The 23,580-nt window shown below is 40.4% G+C and overlaps 1 protein-coding gene across 3 annotated transcripts; it reads right to left on the minus strand.

Moving 5' to 3' along the window:
* Nucleotides 1-55: 55 nt before the first annotated feature.
* Nucleotides 56-23,050, minus strand: mier2 (mesoderm induction early response 1, family member 2). Of its 3 annotated transcripts, none has more exons than XM_028443558.1 (12): nt 22,939-23,050; nt 18,954-19,107; nt 17,535-17,648; nt 17,281-17,380; nt 15,888-15,961; nt 14,927-14,996; nt 14,653-14,786; nt 7,286-7,367; nt 5,582-5,673; nt 5,354-5,484; nt 4,103-4,245; nt 56-1,224 (listed from the first exon to the last, which is right to left on the minus strand). In XM_028443558.1, the coding sequence occupies exons 2-12, from the start codon at nt 19,062-19,064 to the stop codon at nt 767-769; spliced, it is 1,509 nt and encodes a 502-aa protein (XP_028299359.1). In that variant the 5' UTR covers nt 19,065-19,107; nt 22,939-23,050; the 3' UTR covers nt 56-766. The 3 variants fall into 3 exon arrangements, with proteins under 3 accessions (XP_028299359.1, XP_028299360.1, XP_028299361.1); XM_028443559.1 differs by having other exon boundaries at nt 18,954-19,104; nt 22,939-23,022; XM_028443560.1 differs by lacking the exons at nt 18,954-19,107; nt 22,939-23,050 and having other exon boundaries at nt 17,499-17,612.
* Nucleotides 23,051-23,580: the final 530 nt, after the last annotated feature.

Raw genomic sequence — 23,580 nt, forward strand, 5'->3', positions numbered from 1 at the left:
GCAAAATCCACTAAGGTCAATAAACAATGGGTTCAATACAATAAATAAATAAGAATGTTTTCAATCCTCTTGACAAAACCTCTCAACTTTCCCAAAGATGTTCATCCGACTCATGAACGTGTAGTCCTTTACAATAATCCCTAAACCTTTGAAAAGTGGCAAAAAAAAAATACAGGTTTCACCGGTCAAAACCTTTCATTTCAAACTCCTCATACATGTAAAAACAGGCTTTTTAAGACAACTAACTCATCAGAGTGGAGACCATTGCTGAGGATCTACCACTGTGCTTTCAATTTACAACTTTGGTTGTTACGACTTTGATAAATATTAAAAATCAGTACTGTCCAGTTTTGTGTTAAAATATCTGGTGACAATCTGATCTATTTCACTGCCAGTGTTTTACAAACAGGAAGCCAAAAAAAAACATGGTGACACTTACTTAAAATGAGTTCATTCTGTTTAAATAAACATGCTTCACACTTTCTGCGACCGCGTGCCAGGTGATGCCCTCAGACATATGGGATGGTCCATGGTTCGTGGACCACTTCAGCACCAAACCTATGCTTTCATCATGGAGACGATCGACAAAGGTGGTGGAGCAGGATATGGAAAAAAAAAAAAAAAAAAAAAAAAGTGGTAGTAGTACTTATTCATACACGAAGTGTCTCTGTATAAAAAAAAGACTGATCAAGCAGAGGAAGAACTCCAACACAAGTGTCTTGAAATCATTAAGTTTCCATGGAAACACAAAGCAAAAGTGTGTGACTCAGTGTGGATTCTCCCATGTTCCCTCACTATGTGAGACAGTGGGAATGCTGGACGGGGAATGAAGCAACAGGCTGCCCAGAGTCTGGAAAGGTGACGGGAGGGGGACACAGGAAGAAGCAGAAGAAGAAGGTGACGTGGACGGCAGGTTGAGTTCCAGCTGTAGCCTGTGCGACGCATCCCCGTCCGTCGACCCACAGTCCGGCTGGTCGGAGACTAACGAGCCGCCCTGCATGTGCAGCTGGTAGAAGCAGGAGTTTCCACAGCTGGGGTCTTCAGGGCTGAACGTGGACTGACCGAAGGTCCACGAGGAGCTGGGAGCCAAAGGCTGAGGGCGAGGATGGAGCGCGACTGAGGGAGTTTGCAGGTGTTCCATGGACAGGAGGGAGAAGGGACATCCAAACAGCTGCTGAGGACACCTGTCGTCACCACGCAGCTCCAACATCAGCTCTGCAGCATCTGGAAGAACATCAGACAGACCAAAAGGAGGATGAAAATCACAGCTGCTCACACATGAATGCACTTCAGATGAAGAAAGCATGGTCATTAGTACATTGAAGTTTTTGAGTATGCTGAATCCATTTTTAATGGGATCCACGCTGGTAAACCAATGATTCCCACTCAAAAATCAAGAAATCCAAGATGGCCACCATCCGTATTGCCCATTTGTATACTTTGTCATATCTTTGGTTCTATTTGACCTAGAAGCATGATCTCAGTGGCAAATTATAGGTTTTCACAATCAAAGAATTCAATAATGTATCCTAAAATACTGTAAATTGTGCTCACAGCAAGATCAAAGATGGCCACCATCCATATAGCAAATTTTAATCTTACCATAACTTTGGTTCTGTTAGACGTAGAAACATGATCTTTGTGGCCAAATGTAAGTTTTTTGGGGGCCGCCACTAGTGTGTATGACAAAGATGCCCCTTAAAGGGTGAATGATTGGATTTAAATCCCAATCAAACCATGAATTAATATATGTTTTTTCATTTATTTCTCAGAAAGATTATATCTATTGTGATCCAGGTGCATGCATGCATAAGCATTAAGCTGATGTGTTCATTTTGCAGCACTTGCCAACATTTACAATGAATAAACTCAAGACTTTTGATGTTGATATCTGACCCAGATAGCACACATACATCTCGCCGACGTCGGCACGATGAATGAAGTTGCATCGGCGAGACGTATTATGGAGAGCGTTTGCTCATTGTGCAGACGTCACGGAGACATCGGCGTTTGGCCGATGTATTAAAGATGCTCAGCGCAGCCTCTCTACAGCTTATATTAACCTTTATTTAGCTCGGATCTATAAATTAGTATAAATATCTCCATATCCATAGTCGAGTATTTACTTAAATCTGAAGAATATAGAAATATCACAACAACAACAATATACTGGCACTAAACAGTTTATTATGTGTGGACAAAATAAAGAGAGACACAGTTCATGATCATAAATGTATTTTCAGCAGCATAGCCAAAAGACAGCTTCATGGAAGTGACATTTTACAGTTCTACAATTTAATAAGTGGTATCACCGATTTGGGGGGAAAAACACACAAAATGATTCATTAGGAGTAGAATGCTGACGCACGATCTGAGGCTGACATCAGCGAGACGTATGCGCTATCTGAGGAGTTATGACAAAACATCCAAATTGGCAATACGGATAATGGCCATCTTGGATTTTGCGATGTTGAGTGAGAACCATTGGTTTGCCAGTGTGAATCCCATAAAAAATGAATTCAGGATACTAAAAAAAAAAAAAAAACCCATATACAAATTGTCATGCTTTCTTCCAGAAGTGAAAATCTTTTTGACATATCTGCCGTGCTAATAGATCTAAAGGCGAATAACAAAACTTTATTACTAATTTGTGTCCCCATATTTTTGCTCCTATAGAGAGAGTATTGTAAGTTAGCATTTCAATCCGTTTTAGTGCTTAGCTACGTGTCCAGTCTTCGGACATTATTCCTCAGAAGACCAAGAACATTACAATGGACAGATCAAACAGACTTGGACATTGCCTGTGAATTCCACTATCAGCAATCTTACTACAGATCCAAGCATGACTTCCAGCTAAACAAGGAACACATCTTTAAACAGGAATTCCACGTTACCATGGAAACTATCGACCACCTTTAACCTCATCAAACCGGTTGGAGTTACATTAATGATGCACTTCCTTGAATAATCATTACATCACAGTTTGTCAAACATGTCGACCTCCACAGGTGTGTGTTTAAAGTGCTTTTTATTGCAGATGCAGCTTCTAAATAGCCTCATTCCTACAAGTAAAGGTTACATACAATAGTCTTTTAGTTAAGCTGGCTTTTTAACTTGGGTTGAGTATTGCTTTAAGGTTGTAGGGAAAAATAATCTTTTAACCCGCCTCGAAATAAAACTTGTGCAAACATTTCACCCAGATGTCTTTTTTTTAAAGTTCCTGCTGAATCACCCACAGTCAAATATCTTTGTGTTTGTCTGGGCATGAAAAGGGTTTCATTCTAAACGTGTCTTCATGTTTATTGAAGCCATTTTACTCACAAATACTGGTTATGACTGTTTGATTAATCTAATATCAGTTACAGTCTGCTATTGATGAAACCCAATAAACTATGTAAGAACATTTGGTCACCACATGTGGAAATGATATATTTATTTATGTCCATGGGTACTGTTCACTGTAGCCCATTTTCCTTACATTTATGTGCAGTTGGTAAATTGTTTCCAATCCTACTAATAACAATCATTCCTCTTTAGTTTTTACCTGCAGGCCCAGCCTGCTTTCTGTGGCTGTGGGGACTCAAGTCACGGCTTTAACAGAAGGCGGGGAGTTCGTCTGCGTCGGGGCCGACCCTCCTCCTCTGCTGCATCGTGTCAGCATGCACGCACACACACATACGCACGCACACACCAAACATAAAATAGATGGAAAGACAGACAAAAAGGAAAACAAAGCAGGGGAGACAAAAAATGATTTAAAACAAACTGTAATGCACATGATGTCAAAATGATAATAAAAATATAAGTAATTAAATCAATTTCAGCAGAAAAAAACAAATATACAGATCTGCATTAATGGCATGGATGACAGTGGAAATGTATTTACATATACTGAAGATGGGTGAACAAATCTAGATTACGCAGGTTTGCGTGGTTTCAGACAAATTAAAAAATCCAACCTTTCACACTGTGTTTGTGCAAATCATCACAATGGGTGTTTGTCGACTCATCAACAATGTAGATGAAGTATCCTGATCTCCAACCACAGCCTGAGGACATCTACCACTGTGGCTGCTTGTAAGAGGCCAACAGTAATTCTTACCTGGTTTGTTGAGATCCAGGCTCAGCTGTGGAGGGGAATGGGTTTCCAACGGTCCGGCATTAAGGGAACTGTGAGACAGTGACCCAGAGGAGCTGTTGCTTCCCTCCAGCTCTGCAATCTCCCCATCCTGGTCCCCATCCTCCCTGAGACACATGACAAACAACCGTCACACACAACACTCTCAGAATCCTCATCAGAGGGCCTGGATTTCTAGTTCCGTATTTGAGTTGAGGGTGTGGCCAATGTTGTGGTGCGCTTTATGTGTGGATTATTTCAGTCAGCCTGCACATGTGTTCAGTAAAAGCGGGTGTTGGGAGGCAGAATATTACTGACCATCATCCCTGCAGCAGAAAGACTGAACTGTAACAGCCACTGAACATCACGGTGAACTGAACGTTCAAAAACGAGCTTTGGAATAATGTAGGAAAAATGAAAGCATGCACAGCTTTAATAACTCAGGACGGTTGTGTTATGCTACGTATGCAGGACGGTGTCCGAGTGGAGGGAAATTGCGTCGGAGTGAGTGACAGCAGAAGTCATACATCTGTTGAATATTTGTTTTTATTTTCTGTGCCTAAAGTAACATGTTTGCTTGAATAAAAAATCAAATACCGTTGAAGTTTCTGGACCAGGGAGGAGTGTGCTTGTATGCATTTACGCTGGGAAGACCATATAAAAATTACAATAACGTTTAAAATGTATGCATATCTCAGCCAGTTCTTAATAGGAGGAAATAACAAATGGCATAAAGCTGTCAAATCCCCATGTTAGGTTTGTTCAGAAGAGATTGCGTCTGTATAATGACTGGGAGTCTGGACTCAACGTGATCGCTCCTGAGGCCGAGGCTCGTGTGCACGGTAAGAAGAACTGACGGAAGGATGGAGCAGTGTATCAGTCTGGGTCCAGTAAAAACTAAGCATAAAAAGCCGTAAATGGACTCATATGCAGAAAACTCATCAGTTAAAACCCATCAGAATACATGGAAATACACATAAATCTCTGTTAAACCCGCTTCCCTGGCCATTCTGATTGGCCAAGTTATTTGAAGCACACCCTCATCAACCAATAGGGTGCGGCCTATGTCACGGAGCGGACTTTACATGGATTTTTCTTGGAAAATTGCTAAATTATTGGAATGCGGCCAATACATCGGTGCGTCCAACAGCAGAGAAAATACGCCATTTGTTTGGGACGCAGATCTTTCAGGTCGAGGAAAGTGTTTCGTTTGAGGTTCCATAAACACATGCTCACATGCTCGCTGTTTGCAGGCTGTACTTTCTGCGGCTCAGCCTCGTCGCCTGTTGAGTGAAGTACAGATGCCGATCGGAGTTCTTCCACATGTAGTAGTACTCCACGCACTCGCCCACTGAGCGCGTTCGTACCTGACCCCCAGAGAACCAATAACAAAGGGTTTTAACAAAACATTGGAAAATTCGGTTCAAACCATTCGGTTTTGACTCTAATTTCCCCAGCACTCACCTTGTTTCCTTGGATAAGGTGGAAGTTTTTCCCGTAGACTCGGTAGCCGTGCTCAAAGTTCCTACACTCCTCCTCGCTCCAGGAGCACAGCTCTTATAAGGACAGTGGACAGCATGGTGAAAAAACACCACAAAATACATTTTTAAAAAACAAACATATTATCACACCACAGGTTTGACCCAATGTGTCCTTTTTACCAAGGAGCACTTGTTACAACAATAACAGTTTCAACCGGAAAATGGTTTTGCAACAATCATAGTCATGGATAAAAGAGGAAAATGGAACAAATGCGTTCCAGCATATTATAATTGTAATCATTATTCATCATTGTGTGTTTTTAAAGTCAATTTTATGTGTTTTATTGTGCTGAATGTGTTTTACTGTGCTGAATGTGTTTTACTGTGCTGAATGTGTTGCTGTTGTGACAGTGTCAAAAAAATACTTTCTGTCACTGCTTCCGGACAGACAATTCAGTATATCTATTCTATTCTATCATAAATGTTCCATGAACAATTTAAATTCCTTGTTACTTCCTTCTGACAAGGAAAGAAATACCTGAGTAGCTGCTTATCTTAATAACAAACAATGGTAAATCAACCTTTCAAGAATTAAGACATTCATTATTAAGTACGCTGACGATTCTGTCATCGTTAGCCTGCTCGGTAATGATGAAGTCGGTCATGGACAGGTTGTTAATGATTATATATCCTGGTGCGCAGAAGCCTTCCTCCAAATTAATGTCACTAAAACAATTAGGTTTGTATTGATCTTTGACCCCCAGATCCTGTGTGTAGTGTGGTTAACAACCAGCCAGTTTAGATTGTGACCAACTACACATATCTTGGCAGAATAATTGACAAATTAAATTTGATATGAACAGAGAAATGATCTGCAAGAAAGGCCAGCAACATCTCTTTTGTCTGAGGAAGCTCGCCAAAATCAATATAGACTTGAAAATGTTTTATAGCTCTTTTATTGAATCCGTCCTTTCCTTCTCTTTTTTTTGCTGGTTTGGTTACCTGGCCACCAGGGACAAGAACTCCCTGGGGAGAATTATACGCACTGCATCTAGTGGCAAGGGGTCAAATTCAGGAGTCTGGATGAGATTTTTAAAAGTCAGATACTGAAGAAAACCAAGTCCATCTGTATAGACAGAACTCATCGTCTCTACCCAGAATACAGACGGCTCCCCTCTGGCACCCGACTAGCTGTTCCCCTAGCCACTAAAATCCATCAGGACTTTAAACACAGAGGAGATAAGGAGGTAACCAGGAATACTGCTTCTTGAGTCTCTGCCTGTGGATCTATTTATTTATTTTAATTGTTATTATTAGACAGTGGTCTGCTTCCCCTGACTTTGTGCTCTGTAAACAACACACATCTGCTTCTAAGGCATTGCTGCTCTCATCTATTATGTTGTTTTTTACGGTGTATGTTATGTTATGATTGCGGTTATGGCTGATGTATCTTGTCTGTTGCAAATCAAATTGTCCTTCGAGGGACAAACTAATAAAGTGAAAGTTAACGTTTGTGGTCTAGAGATTAAAATAAACTTTTATTATCAAATGTACAGATTCTAGTGTTTAGGGTGATCAATAATGATATATTTAAAGTTGATAAAAGATATAATAGGTATTAGTACAATCAAATAATTCACAATACATAAAAAAGACACATTTGAGTAAAAGCCGAGTCGTTTCTTACCACTGAATACTTTTACATTGAATCGTAATCGTCTCAGTGCTTCCTCTGCATTGAAGTTGCATTTTACTAATTCATACAGTGCCTGAAAAACAAACAAAAAAAATGGAAACAATGCTTCAAAATGTTACTTAAAACTGCGAGACCTCTTTGTAGATGTGGGGGAAAAAAGGGCAGATAACTTTGAAATTATGATGTTACCTGCAAGAAAAGGATATTAACTTTTAGACTAAGACATAAAATAAACTCCCTTTAAGTTTACACAGTGGAATGCTACTCCTGCTCACACTTATTGGATTGAAGGACATGCAGTATAAATAAGCTGCTACAATCATCATCAAAGCAGGGACACAATGGAGCATTTGTGTGGTTTAACCTTGATATGTTGTTTCTCCTTGAAAAAGAACCACAGCACACTTTTTCTTTACAACACAGATCTCAATTGTCAGTTGTATTTTGGCTCACAGCTCAAATCACAGGATTTATAGCATCATCATTATCATCATGTCATAGGCATACCCCTGCACTTTCCAAAAATGTAAAGTTCATTGTACTCAAAAAGGGGGAAACATTGTTATTGGGTTGAATTATTAGGCCCGAGGGCCACGAGCTAGCGAAGGGCCTCTTGCTCTCATACTGGCCACACTACAAGGGAAGGGGCGGAGCCTATGCGAACGCCACATGCCTGTCAGTGACCAGGGACCCTTGATATGTCGTAGGTATGCCCCCGCGCTTTCCGATAATGTATAGTTCATGGTACTCAAAAAGGGGGAAACATTGTTATTGGGTTGGGTTTCTTTCTTTCTTTTCCAGTGTCAGAACTTATTCTTCTGCAGTGATCAACCGCTCAAAGACTAAAGGCCTAGAGCCATTACCTGAGGCAGATGTTAGTTTGTATGAAGGTGGACAGAAAGTTAAAAAAATGGGCAGATCTTCCCCAAGCACCACATCATAAGCTAGATGATCCAAAATCCAAACAGTTAACATAAAGGCTTGACCTTCCACTTCAATTGTTACATCTGCAGTTGGATAATCTTTTCTACATCCATGAACACAGGTTATGTTTACATTTCGGTCATAGTCAGGTAGGATGTTCTTAAGCACTGACGACTTGACTAGGGTTTGTGAACTTCCTGTATCTACCAAGGCTTTTACCCAATTCCCATTAATGGTGACTTCCACTACATGTTTATGAGGCATACAATCATCATTCTTGTTATCACATCGAGGTATGCTACACATTTCAACAACCTTTGACTTCCTTAGAGGGCACACAGAAGCTGGTTCACCCCCTCCTGTTCACAAATGTCAAGTAAACGAGAGAGATAATCAGCAATGATGTTTTCCCTGTTGTTTAAAGAAGATATGCTGTCTGGACTGAAAGCAGAAAATAAATGGACTTATTTTTTTTAAACCTGAATTGCTCCCAGTGACTTTGTCCTAAGCTTGCCATGACACAACCTTTTGCCTTGTAACAAATGGTGGCAGTGGTGGGATCGTATGCCTTCGAGAAGCTGCTGGAGAACCTGAAGAAATGACCAGCAGAGGACGGGGGAGACCACGAGTGACCAGGAGAGGTCCACTGGCAGACATGGAGGAAGACCATGTGGAGGGAGTAGAGGAGAATGGGCCACCACCTGAAGGAGCCATGGCTGCAGAGGAAAATCTACATCCGGTAGTGAGGCCGAAAGTGACTTCAGATGCAACAGTGAGTCAAGAATCTTGTGATCTTCGGTCTAACATTTTTGATGAAATGATAGAGTTTATGCGAAACTCTAAAAAGACTGAGGCAATACTTTTTGAACAAATTAAGCAGCTGAGAAGTGAGAGGATGCCGAAGTATTTGCCTGAGACATATGATGAACATTATGAACAGGCTGTTCAGAAAGACAATCCTATGTTTTTTCATCTTCCAAGAAATAAAACTGTACAGCCATCAACTTGGCAGCAATCCCCTCCTGAAGGCTCAAACAGGGGTGGAGTACTTCATGTGACAGAGCCCAGAATGCCTGATTTCAAGGAAGGTGAAGATCCTGAGAGTTTTTTTGTGAGGTTTGAGCGTATAGCCAGAACATGGGGTTGGAGACACACTGAGTGGGCAGCTAGAGTGGTCACCCTGTTAACTGGAAAAGCTCTAGAGGCTTATGCTGCAATGGATGAAGATAAATCAAACTCTTATGAAGAAATTAAAACTGCTGTGCTAATGAAATTTAATGTTACAGAAGAAACATATAGACAGCGTTTCAGGAACAAACGTGCCAGTTGGAGAGACTGTTCGAGAAAACTACAGCCGACTTAAAGGACTATATAGAAGATGGATACGGCCGGATATTCGCAACAAGGAGGAAATTGGGGACGCCATCATCCTGGAGCAGTATCTTCGGGTACTCCCTCCTGACATCCGCACTTGGGTGAAGGAGAACAATCCACAGACTGGGGAGGACGCTGCAGCGCTGGCAGAGCATTACAGTGCAGTACACAGGGCTCCTGTGAGGCCGAGAGGAACTATGGTGGGGACAAGATTTGCTGAAGGCAAAACTCACAGACCGCCTCGGATGGACAATGTGGACACTGCGGGTGGTGAGAAACCAGCTCATTCAAATGTGAAGTTTAATTTTGTGTGTTATTACTGTCAGCAGCCAGGACATAAAGCTTCTGTGTGCCCTCTAAGGAAGTCAAAGGTTGTTGAAATGTGCAGCATACCTCGATGTGATAACAAGAATGATGATTGTATGCCTCATAAACATGTAGTGGAAGTCACCATTAATGGGAATTGGGTAAAAGCCTTGGTAGATACAGGAAGTTCACAAACCCTAGTCAAGTCGTCAGTGCTTAAGAACATCCTACCTGACTATGACCGAAATGTAAACATAACCTGTGTTCATGGATGTAGAAAAGATTATCCAACTGCAGATGTAACAATTGAAGTGGAAGGTCAAGCCTTTATGTTAACTGTTGGGGTTTTGGATCATCTAGCTTATGATGTGGTGCTTGGGGAAGATCTGCCCATTTTGGATAACTTGATACACCAAAACAAAACTTATTCTTCTGCAGTGATCACCCGCTCAAAGACTAAAGGCCTAGAGCCATTACCTGAGGCAGATGTTAGTTTGTATGAAGGTGGACAGAAAGTTAAAAAATCCAAGCGTCAACGCCGTCAGGAGAAAAATAAATGTATTGAAAAGGTGAAAAGTAATGATTTGGCTCTCCCTAAAACCCCACCCATTGATTCAGAGTGGCAAATTCCTGTTAATTTCAGGGAAAGTCAAGAAACTGACTCTTCTTTAAAGCCACTCTTTGCCAAAGCTTATGTGGTTGAAGGGGATCAGAAAATAAATGTAGCTCAGAGGCAAAATGTTGTTGATGATCCATTCATAATAAAAAACAACCTCTTATATCTTGCCGATATTGAGAAGCCTAGGTTAGTTGTGCCAAAAGAGTACCGCCAAGTAATCCTTAATTTAGGTCATACAGTACCATGGGCTGGACACTTGGGACAGGCAAAAACCTATGATCGCATTGCTCGCCGATTTTTCTGGCCAGGTTTATACACAGATGTACTAAACTACTGTAAAACATGTCATGATTGTCAGCTAGTAGCTCCCACTAAAATCTCTGATCGTGGCCTGTTACAGCCCTTGCCAATTATGGACGTGCCTTATGAGAGGATTGCCATGGATGTAATTGGTCCCCTCCCAAAAAGTAGTAGCGGGTATAAATTTGCACTGGTAATTTGTGATTACGCCACACGATATCCAGATGTCTATCCATTACGCTCTCTTCAGGTTAAACACATAATCCGGTGTTTAATAGAACTGTTTTCGAGAGTTGGAATTCCAAAAGAAATATTGACTGACCAAGGTACAAATTTCATGTCTCAGTTAATGAAATCACTGTATTCCCAACTTGGAGTAAAAGGCATAAGAACTACACCATATCATCCAGAAACTGATGGTCTTGTTGAAAGGTTTAATGGCACCCTTAAACAAATGTTGAGAAATGTTGTGGATGAAACTGGCAAAGACTGGGATAAATGGTTACCTTTTGTTTTGTTTGCATATAGAGAGGTGCCACAGGCATCAACTGGTTTTTCACCTTTTGAGTTGTTGTATGGAAGACAGGTCAGAGGTCCCTTGGATGTGTTGAAGGAGAACTGGATGGCTGAGGAGGCAACTTCTACTACCACCAACATCCTATCCTACATCCTCCAAATGAGAGATAAGCTAAACACCTTCAGAGAAATGGCTAAAGAGAACATGCAACAGGCACAACAGAAGCAAAAGGTATGGTACGACAAACGTGCCCGTGAGCGAGAATTAAGAGCGGGTCAACAAGTACTTGTATTGCTACCAACTGGACCAAGCAAGCTACTGGCAAAGTGGCAAGGCCCATATGCTGTCACGAGAAGGGTAGGTCCTGTGACTTATGAAATTGAATGTCCTGATAAAAGGAAAGATAAACAATTGCTGCACGTTAACCTGTTGAAAGAATTTCATCAAAGAAACCCTACAGAGAAGAGGGAGGAACATGTTCTGATGATCCAGGACATACAACTGGAAGAAAAGGCTACCCGGGAAGCTGAAGCTGACATGAGGCCCTGCAGAGAGAGATGCATGCCTGAAGCCCGTCCGGAGCACTTGACACAAAAGCAATGGCGTCAGTTGGGTGAGCTCAAAGAATCTTTTCCTTCATTGTTTTCTGCAAAACCTGGAAGAACGGATATTATATCCCATAAAATAGTTTTAAAGGACTCTAAACCTGTATGTTTGAAGCCATACAGGATTGCAGAGCGAATGATGGAGCCACTGAAGAAGGAGGTCCAGATGATGTTGGACATGGGAGTGATTGAACCTTCCAGAAGTGAGTGGTCAAACCCCATAGTGTTGGTTCCTAAAAAAGACTCTGCTCAACCACGTTTCTGTTCCGATATGAGGAAATTAAACAGTATTTCGTGTTTTGATTCATACCCAATGCCACGCATTGATGAACTGCTTGAAAGACTGGGAAAAGCCTGTTATATCACAACCTTGGATCTTTGTAAAGGTTACTGGCAAGTGCCTCTTGACCCCAGTTGCAAAGAATACACAGCATTTCAGATCCCAGGGATGGGTCTGTTCCATTACACTGTGTTGCCTTTTGGTCTCCATGGAGCCCCTGCAACTTTTCAGAGACTGATGGACATTGTGCTTAATGACTGTTCTAAGTTTGCAGCTGCTTACCTTGATGATATAGTCATCTACAGTGAGTCCTGGGAGGAACACCTGGAGCACATGAAAGTTGTCCTGACAAGGATACAGGAAGCCGGCTTAACCCTCAATGCAATTAAGTGTTCATGGGCTCAAGAAGAGGTGAGATACCTTGGGTACATTGTGGGCCGTGGACAGATCAAACCACAGGTTGAGAAAATCACAGCTATACAAATGATTCCCAGGCCCAAGACAAGGAAGCAAGTGCGATCGTTTTTAGGAATGGTGGGATGGTACAGAAGATTCATCCCTCACTTTTCAACGTTGGCATCGCCTCTAACTGATTTAACAAAAAAATCTGCCTCCAAAATGATTTGGACTGATGAATGTGATGTGCCTTCTGTTTGTTGAAGATGCAAATCTGTGAAACGCCTGTGTTGCAGAGTCCTGACTTCTCGAAACAGTTCCTTGTACAGGTGGATGCCTCTGGTGTTGGCTTAGGAGCAGTGCTAGCCCAAGGAGATCCTGGTGAAGAAAAACCCATCCTCTTCTTGAGTAAGAAACTGTTTGAACGGGAGAAGAAGTACTCTACTGTGGAGAAAGAAGGCCTAGCTATAAAATGGGCGGTTGATTCTCTAAAATATTACCTCTTGGGAAGGAATTTTATTTTACAGACTGATCACAGACCATTGACATGGATGCACTCAAAGCAACATCAAAATCCAAGAATTCTACGTTGGTGCTTAGCCCTTCAGCCATACCAATTCATCGTACAACACTGCCCGGGTAAGAAAAACATCATTGCCGATTATCTCTCTCGTTTACCTGACATTTGTGAACCAGAGGGGGGGAGGAAGGGTGAAATGTTGGGAAGCAAAAACTCCCTCACAACTAAATGTTGAATATTGTTAAATGTAGATTTCAAACAGTATTTAATTTGTTTTGCAAGTGAGAAATTGTGTTTAATATATTTTGTAAAATTCTTGTTTTATTACAATTATGAAGGGTTCAGTTTTGGTTAAAGAAATGAGAGGCATTGATTGAGGAGGCGGAGCCTCGGGCCTATAAAAGCAGAAGTGAAGGTGAGGAGGGAGAACAAGCCAAGATGGCTCCTGCAGCACACATGGAGAGGGAAATGTCTGAGCAGGTCTGAATTGAACCCTTGATGGAGTATTTGTTTCTGATGATTCTCTCCTTGTTTTTCCTGTTGTTTAAAGAAGATATGCTGTCTGGACTGAAAGCAGAAAATAAATGGACTTATTTTTTTAAACCTGAATTGCTCCCAGTGACTTTGTCCTAAGCTTGCCATGACACAACATTTTGCCTTGTAACACTAACTCACCTACTTTTCACCCACTGAACCATTATGTAGAGTCTCAAAAATTCAATAAAAATTAAATATCGCGTGCTTCTCTAATTTCTGGCTATTTCTGATTTAAAAATGCAAAGATTTGACGCGCCAGCGCCCCCAAGTACGCCAAAAATGCGTTACGAGATAGGAATTGCCAGGCGGTGCAGCAAAGGTGGCACGGCAAAGGTGGCGCAGATTGCCGAAGGAGTAGCAATTTGGTCAAGGCATCGCGACAAAGGCCGCACGACAAAGGCCGCGCAAAAAAGGCGGCGTAATGAAGGCCGTTTATGGCCGCTTGCGGCTTTATTTTTTGTTATTTTTGATGAAGACACTCCATGCCATGGTTAAATAATGTCTCTTCAAACAAGCTCTGTTTCATAAGTAACCTAAATGAGTTCTCTTTTTTTTTAACTAAAGTGATATTTTCAGACCTGAGATGATTAAATATTTATTCATTATGTGAACCACATATTTTGTGGGTTGGATTCATTATCCATTATGGACTAAGTCATTTTCTTTCCAAGAAGACACTTGTGCTTTCATTAAGCTACTTTTTGACTGAAGTGTCCCTGATAATTTACTGATTTTACTCTTTACACTCACAGCCACTCCTAATCAGTACCAGTTATTGGATCCTAATATTTACTCATCTTCATAATTATACATTTGACATTCATATGTTTTCTCTGAAAATAAACCTAAGTTTTGGAGAGTGCATGATGAAACACTTCAATAAACCAGTACCATAACTAAGCTCTTCTACCTGCTGCAGCCACTGGGAATATGAAAGAAAAAACCTACAGGTGTTTTCATGTGATGTTGATGTGCTCTACCTGTTCATTGTCTTGGACGGTGACCCCGACCCCATCATGGCCACGTGATCTTTGTGCACTCAACAAGAACTCCTCCACTTCCTGCACTGGAAGAACCCCTGGTCTCCACAGGAGCTGGTCCTCACTGCAGTACCCTGGAGACAGAGAACACAGGGAGAAAGGTGGTGAAATAATAAGGAAACATGAGAGGGTGATGATGTAAATATTGAATGCATTTAAAAAAAAAAAAAAAAGAAAACAAAAAACATATTTTACTATATTGTTTGCTGCTTACCTCTTTCCTGGTGGATGTAGGGGCTAAATGGAGGGATTTTGGCCTGATACATGGAGCCAACCATGATTTCCTGAAAAGTAGATTACAATCGCAGTCAGTTTAAAAAAGTCATTCTTTATATAACTTTTTTTTAAAAAAATCTGATTTACATTTTCTGTGCAAGAGGGTTACAAAAAGGTTAAACTGATGCACGAAGAATGCTGCATTTACCTATCTGACACAAATAAATGAAGACACTTTTTTTAATCATTGCTTCAAGCAAAACAAAGTTGGTTCCAAAAAACACATTTCATACCTGCTGGGTTTTTATAACGTCTTCTTGCAGTCGTGATCATTACATGTTCAAATATTGAAGGATTTTGTCAGAAGATTTTTGTTGCGACATGTTTTTTATTGATTTTAGACTAGCACCACGCTATTATGTTAAAGGAAAAGGAAGCCATTAACTCGTCTGTAACATGCTTATTTGGTTGCAAAGGGGAAAAAAAAGAGTTTTAATTCAGCACACCCAATGTGGGATGCATCTATTTGTTAAATGAGAAGTCAAACAAGTAATACTAGTAATACTGATGTCTCACTAGTGGGATAAGAAACACCAGCGGATTATTAGATTCAGTTTTTTAGATAATCTTTTGCTATAACTTGAGAACACCATTTAAAAACACAGTTTTTAATCTTTAAAACCTTGGTGTAAAAAGCACTCTTACTTCAACAATTAAGTTAAAAAAAGACAGAAACAAACAGCTTGAAGATTACATTTTAACAGAAAAAAACCCGATTTCAGATGTGAAATTCTAAGTATGCTTGTAGAACGAGCCAACTGTCAACAATGAGCAACCACATCACCCTGAAAGCAGTATTGTAATTATTTTCATTCCCCAAACTTCAATGTTTGTTAAGCCAGTTTAAAATGATCAAAAGCTACATTTATTTTTATATGTTTTCAAAAGTTTACACATACTTTGTGCTCTTCATTGGAGGGAATAGAGGCATTGTCAGAGTCCTCATCTGTCGAGCTGCTTACTGCGTCTCCACCTTAAAGACAAAAATCAGGCAAGTACAATAATTGCTATTAATAAGAATAAAAAAATAGCACATCTTTGCAATTATCAAAGGATTCTGTGTGTGATAAGTGTATCCTGGAATAGCAAAAGCAGTGTAAATGTCTTTATTTTCCTTTGAAAACAGCAGAGAAAGCTTTGTGGTGCTTTGATCACACAGAACACATCACATCACTGCTGACAGTCTCATGAAACTACAAAGGAGGAGATGAATCATGATTTAAAAGCTATTTTCAGGTTTACTAAATCCTGGTGAGTCGTTTTAATAGAAAAGTATCAGCTCGCTGTAAGCAACAGGCTGTTGGCGCATATTATATCATTAAAATTACATTATTATTAATTACAGAAAAATTATGCACTACAAACAGTGCAAAACCTTTAAAAAATGTTGCAGAGACCACAATACAAGAAAAAGGAGAATCTGAGGAGATGTCATTGATGTGTTTCGTGGCCGTTAATTTTAGTTTAAAAAATAACACCGGGGAAATACGGAAGGCCAGTTGTGTACAAATTGTGCAATAAAGAGTTTGCCAATCACTGGAGATATTCCACCCACTACTACGCTACCACCTTAATGCTAAACATGTAGCAGCTAACATGGACAACTGTCCTAGCCTTGTTTTTAGCTGTGTGCAATTCTCCTCCTGTACTTAAGTCAGTCGCTGCGCGCCTTTATCCCAGTTACGTACTGTGGGTGGAGCAGCCCTGAAATGTGGGTGTTCCCATTCAAATCTGGCTTTACGTGCATTCTCCGGTGTGCGTAAGTTCTTTTCCTCTTACGCGCTTCTAACCCTGGAATAAGTGTAGCGCTCCGATAAGGTGAAACATTATGTTGCACTAGAAATATGGACTTAGTTACATTTGAAGCCACACAGACTCGTGCGTCGCGCAGCAGCAGCTGTGATCACTCAGCTGCTGCTGTGCGATTAATTCTTTTTTTTTTTTTCTTTTTTCTGCACAATTAATTCAAACTCTGACAGACGCAGACTTCTGTCCACGTTGGTCACAGTGATTCAACTATTTTCATACTATGTCCAACGTATAGTCACAGTTTGATCCACTACAGAGTGAAACAAGCTGTCATATGCAGATGAGGATGAAACAATTTATACTTTTAACTGCGTATTATGAAAGCCAATAGTTCTGTTTCAAGGAAAGAGATTTTAACTGTGACTCAGTCACACTACAATAATTTGATCAATGATCTGATCAAATCAACCTGTTACATTGTAGCTGTAATCACTTTACACACATCATACATCCCTGCATTGTAATACCATCCTTGTGTGTTACCTGGGTTGTGGTGAAGCATCTCGGAGTTGTTTGAGGTGACCGATGGGGTGAGATCATCATCCTCCTCCTCTTTAGGAAACAGATCTTTAGTTATCTGATCCTGAGCAAACACAAAGCAACATGATGTCACCAATGTTTGTTTTTTTTTTACTGCCTGATATTAAACATTAGAAACGAAAATGAAAAAGAAAGAACAGCTCTGGTATCTACTTGCAAACCTGGTAATACCAGCACATGCCAAGCATTCCTCATACCCTGTCCAGTGTCATCATGTTGGGAAGGTTGGCGATGACGTGACAGGTCTTCTCTGGTTCTGACACTCTGTAGCCGTACAGGGCCAGCAGCTCCTCCAGGGAAAGCTCACTGACCTACAACAACGATGACAACAAAGGAAAGAAAAATAAACATTATTAGACCAGAGAGGGGACACTTATCACAGTGGGGGTCACAAAACTGTGACTGTGAGCATTTAAAATATTTACTGATCTGACCATTAATGCAGGAAGAAAGCAAAGGGTTTGTGTATTTTTTGTAGAAATTGTGTGTTTTTCTTGTCATTTTATATATTTTTCTCCCATTTTGTACATATTTGTTGTTATTTTGTGTGTTTTTGGAGTGAATTTGTGCATTTACTTTAGGGGCCGCAAATAATTAGGTTGAGGACCGTATATGTGGCCACCGGGCGGCCATTTGCCCATGCCTAGATACGAAGAAAGATATGTGCATACGTTGCAGTATTTAGTTTAATATTTTGTAATAGACATGAAATCAAGTAGAATGATTCGAGAGTATCTCGATTTTTTGTTTTCCTTTGATAAAACGCAACCTTAAATCTGTGAATTTACAAAGATCAAGGTGAAGTCACTTTCTTTTTTTTTTTTAAAAAGGCACAGGTTTGAAAGATGCTAATACTATAAATGACTTTTTGTTTGTCTTCATTCTTACAATTTTAGAAAACTGCTCACTGATTTATTTATTTGCTAAATATGGTTTTTTATTTATTTTTAACCATTGTGCACTCCTTTGAATTTACATACACGCGTACACCTTGTGTCCACAAATGGTCCGTCTCATAAAAGTGCGATACAAATGTACTCCTTTCATTTTTTTTTTACTTCCACTGCATTGATTACTTCATGCTTATACATAGAATGTAAGTTTTATTATAATTTAAGGGCTATTTTATTAAAAATTGACACAATTTTAATAATAGTTTAATAAGACATTAAACATATATGTGTTGTGATGTGAACTTAGAAACTTATAAATAACAAGAAATTTATATTATTATTATCATTATATTAATAAATATTAGTGCAAAAAATAATGCAAACTATGTATGGCTGCTACTTCAAGAAGATAAAGAATGCAGACAGTAATGCTTAAATGCAAAGCTGTTCTCGAGGGACACATTTGCAACAATTTTGTCAGATTTCATTGAAAGCTTTATCATCGTATAAAGAGTGTGTGGTCTATTTCCAGTATAAAGGGACATTGCATGTCTGAGTGTTCTAGTTTCTACACCATTGACATTACAAGTGTTGGAACACTGGAGTTGAATTATCTGGATGGAGGGATGTCCCAATATTTTTGGAAATTCAAAGTAGTTTTAGAGTTGTTAAAGCTAACAGTGAAACCATTCAAAGATCAAAAGGAGAAGAATTCAATCATACGGTGTGAGTTTGTGCTGCCATCTTCATGGAGAGAGGACACGTCACTACGGCCCCCTTTAAGGCCTGCTTGGTCTTCTTCTCCAGCTGAAGATCTCCATCGCTCTTCCTCATCAACCCTCCACCATACCTCGAACACTGTGCTTCAGCTCGCCTGCTTTTAACCCACACAAAGAAACACCACAAGTTGTTATTTATTAAAACAAATTAAGTAAAGTCAAATAGCCCATGTATGCATCAGATTAATAAACAAGTTTGGATAAACTACGGCCGGGCCCGCGGAACGTCTCCGCGCCAAATAGCACGTACAATGTTCCTGAGAATTCAGTCAAATGACTCGGTTCCACCGAGTAAAAAAAGGTTTCCGAGAGACTCTTGACATCCGCTCATAGAATATCCATGTCAAATTACAGCCCGTTTCAACAAGTGAAAAACGTGTCACATACGTAGTAATGGGCCCCATTCATATATTGGTATGTGTCAATGATTGTGTACCACCAACTGTCACAATATTTGACTCACAAATTAATGAGAAAACTACTTTAATGGTAATTGCCAAAAAATGGGGCCCCTAATCGAATTTTGCGAGGCATAGTTGTAATCTACGTTGAATTACATTTTAAACGATACATCACACAACTATGTTCCCATAAATTTGGAAATTACAGGAAATGGTGGGTGGGCCCCCGGACCCCATTTTTAAAAAAGGGCTCCGAGCTTCTTATCATATTAATTCATAAAGTATTCATACAAAACTGCATTCTGATCAAACAGGAACTAACGGAGAAGTAGTCATTTGAAAAATGGACCCCCCCAGTGACACATACGGGGTCATGGGCCCCATTTATATATCGGTATGTGCCAATGATTCAGTACCAACAACCCTCGTAATATTTGACTCGCAAATAAAGGAAAAATTGACTTTTCTTTTTTTTTACTTTTGGGGCCCCAAATCAAAAATTGGGCTCCGAGCGTCAATGCGTACACATCCATAGATTATACATACCAAATTCCAGCCCGATCCATTCACGAATAACAGAGGAGTAGCGATTTTAACAAGTGTAGACAACAAGAAGAAGAAGAAGAACAACAACAAGATGAACAAAGTGAGATGGCGTTTTGAGTAGCCCGGCCTTGAAAACACATCTCACAAACACAGACAGCACTGGATCAAATACTGATCCTGGGTCATCATCCTATTAAAGATATGCTGACCTTTGCAGCCTTTAAAAACTAATATAAAAGGCAGAAATGTGTTTATGAAGAGGTAGAGTAAAGACTTTGTATTTTCCTCACAGCTAAAGCACTATACAAATCTTAAAAAAAGACTATTAACTCACTCAGTGCCATTGACAAGATAACTCGTCATTTCAAATCCAAACGCTCAGTGCCATTGACGAGATAACTCGTCATTTGTGGTTTTTTTCACGGGGATTACTAGAAAACACCCTGGCGGAGGTCCCTCATCAATATCTAAGCTGTGGGGTGTTATAGTGACCAATTGTGCCCTGAAGATGGAAGCAGTACACCTTTAGATGAGAGATTAGCCACTGATGCTACCCAGCAAAGGAGGAAGAAGCAGGAACCAGTGAGATTATGGCGCTACGGAGTGATATTGTGATGAATCCAGCAACTCACAGCTCCACATACTAACACAGAACATGAGTGGACCTGAGTGGATTATTGATAATGTTGCGATGGTGAGATAAAACCATCAACTAACAGGGCCAAACGGGTCATTGCTGTGTGTCGGGAGGAGGGGGGGGTACAAAATACCCCCAGCCTGTGAGCAGATAGCAAAATAATAGGTGACACGTAGGAGGTAGCAGCGCACCTTTGGATGAGAGATCATCCATGCTCAGCAGAGCTAAGAGGGAGAGGAGGAAAGGCGTTTACGAGACAGAATACATACAAGAGTTGATGTTCCCAACAGCGTACACTCGACTAGAGTATGTGTGGAACTCATAAATAGTGTGGCGATGGTGAGATAAAACGATAAAAAAAACGGGGAACGCAATGACGCTCTGCATGTTCGGGAGGAAGAGGAAGTTGCGTGTGCAGACTGACGAGAAAGAAAGTTGGAGGAACGCCAAAATACAGTAAGAAATCCATTCAACTCTGACCTAGATAGCATAATGATAATAATTTTGCCATCAAAAGCCTGGTCTGTGTTTTTTTGTTTTGTTTTATATAAGGAAACAATGTTCAGATGTTAGAGTTGTCACTAAAGCAAAAAAAATAGCTTTAAAATCACTGACAGGGTTTTTTTTTTAGAGCTTTTTGCTCTGAAACTGAAGATTTGTGTAAAACATGCTCTATTCAACGACTGATTACAAAACAACGAAACAAGCCAGAAACAAATTATTTTTTTTGATGAAAGTAGAAGCTTCAATCTTTCAGAATCTGGTGTCAGATTTCAGATAGTCATAGTAGAAAATATGTGGTATCACTTGTTCATTGCATCATTTTGATCTATAGTTGTTTTTAAATAGTTTTCTAAGCAAAATGCTGTAGTCGAAAAAGAGGGTACTTAGATTCAGAAATAACAGAAAGGGGGTAGTTCAGCCAAAAAAGTTTGAGAACCACTGCTTTAAATCATAGGTGCCCCCACCAGGCACTGTCTGTCTCTGTGTGTCTGTACTACTGTTTGTATCTGTGTCTGTACTTCTGTCTTTCTCTCTGTGTCTGTACTTCTGTCTGTGTGTCTGTCTCTGTGTGTCTGTACTTCTGTCTCTCTGCCTCTGTGTCTGTACTTGTGCCTGTCTGTCTCTGTGTGTCTGTACTTCTGTCTCTCTCTTTGTCTGAACTTGTGTCTGTCTCTGTACTTGTGTCCATCTCAGTGTGTCTGTACTTCTGTCTGTATCTGTGTGTCTGTACTTCTGTCTCTATATGTGTGTCTGAACTTCTGTCTGTCTGTGTGTATCTGTACTTCTGTACTATGTATGTCTCTGTCTGTGTCTGTAGTTCTGTCTGTATCTGTACTTCTGTCTCTGTGTGTCTGTACTTATGTCTGTCTGTCTCTGTGTGTCTGTAGTTCTGTCTGGATCTGTGTGTCTGTACTTCTGTATCTCTGTGTCTGTACTTGTGTGTTTTTGTACGTCTGTCTCTCTCTATGTGTCTGTACTTCTGTCTGTCTGTGCATTTCTGTACTTGTGTGTATCTGTACGGCTATCTGTCTCTGTGTGTCTACTTCTGTCTGTGCGTTTCTGGACTTGTGTCTGTCTCTGTATGTCTGTACTTGTCTGTATCTATACGCCTGTCTGTCTACGTGTTTCTGTACTTCTGTCTGTCTGTGTTTGATTACTTGTGTCTGTCTCTGTGTGTCTAGTTCTGTCTGTACCTGTCTCTCTGTGTGTCTGAACTTGTCTGTCTGTACTTCTGTCTGTATGTGTGTGTGTGTGTCTGTACTTCTGTATGTTTCTGTACTTCTGTCTGTATCTGTACAACTGTCTGTCTGTACTTGTGTGTGTCTATGTTTATTCACTTGTGTCCGTACTTGAGTCTGTCTGTCTGTCTGTCTGTCTGTGTCCAGGCCAGGGGCGCTTTCCTGCCACTTGGTGCTGAACGTCTCTTCCTCTCCGGCTCGGCCATAAGAAGGAAATAACTACTTCTCTCTGCTTCTGGGGGACATGGCCGGAGTTTGGGTCGTGACACGCGGATAAAGTTTTCCAGTGACTCCGCTGGGTCCTGTGGAGCAGTTCAGCACCACCTAAACTACAACACCGGGCTGCCTATTGTTTAGTGCGGCCGAGGCAGAGGAAAGGCTCTTTAAAGCCAAGAACGCGGACAGAGGCGATACGCCGGGGACGAGCTCCATTTCTGCCCTCGCTTCACCGCCTAAACTACCGCCACGGCTCCGGTTACAGCGGCATGAGCGGCCACAGTGGCGCGGACAGGCTCGTGTTACCGCCCGGGCTGACACGCTCTGACTTTCAGCGCTGTTTCTTTATCGTTTGGCTCTTTGCATTCGCGGTTTTCGTTCACTTACCTCCGCCATTCCGTTTCTGCGCGAGCTTACTATTGCCCGGATGTTTGTCGGTCTGCTGTGTGTGCTGCTCCGTTCACTGCCGCACGCCCTTCAGCAACAGTGCCTTCACACGGACATCTCACCAACACTTTACTGTTTCTGTTTTCAGCACAACTCACATTATCAATCTCCTTACAATTATTTAAAAATATATTCAAAAAAAAAAAAAAAAAAAAAAATCCTCTAAAAGAACGTTGAACCTACAGGCAAAACAAATAAAACCATTATTTTTAATATTTTCTTCATTTGTTTTAATTATATAACAAACTTAGTTGAGATGTAAATAATACTGATGTATCCTACTCAAGTAGAAGTACAGTTACTTGATTGAAATTATACTAAAGTATAAGTACATGTAAGTCATACATAAAATACTGAAGTACAAATAAAAAGTAGCTCAATTAAATAGTACTCAAAGTAAAAGCTACCAGTTACTTTCACGTTCATTGTTGGTAATAAATGATGTCATGGTTCCATTGCAATACAGAAAACAACTTAAAAAGGGAAATATACTAAAAACACAAGTACCCATAAAAGCCACTCAATTACAGTAACGTGACTTGTAATCCATTATGTTCACCTCAGCAACCTGGCATTCATATT

Source organism: Gouania willdenowi, chromosome 4, assembly GCF_900634775.1.
Source record: "Gouania willdenowi chromosome 4, fGouWil2.1, whole genome shotgun sequence".
Classification (NCBI taxonomy): Eukaryota; Metazoa; Chordata; class Actinopteri; order Blenniiformes; family Gobiesocidae; genus Gouania; species Gouania willdenowi.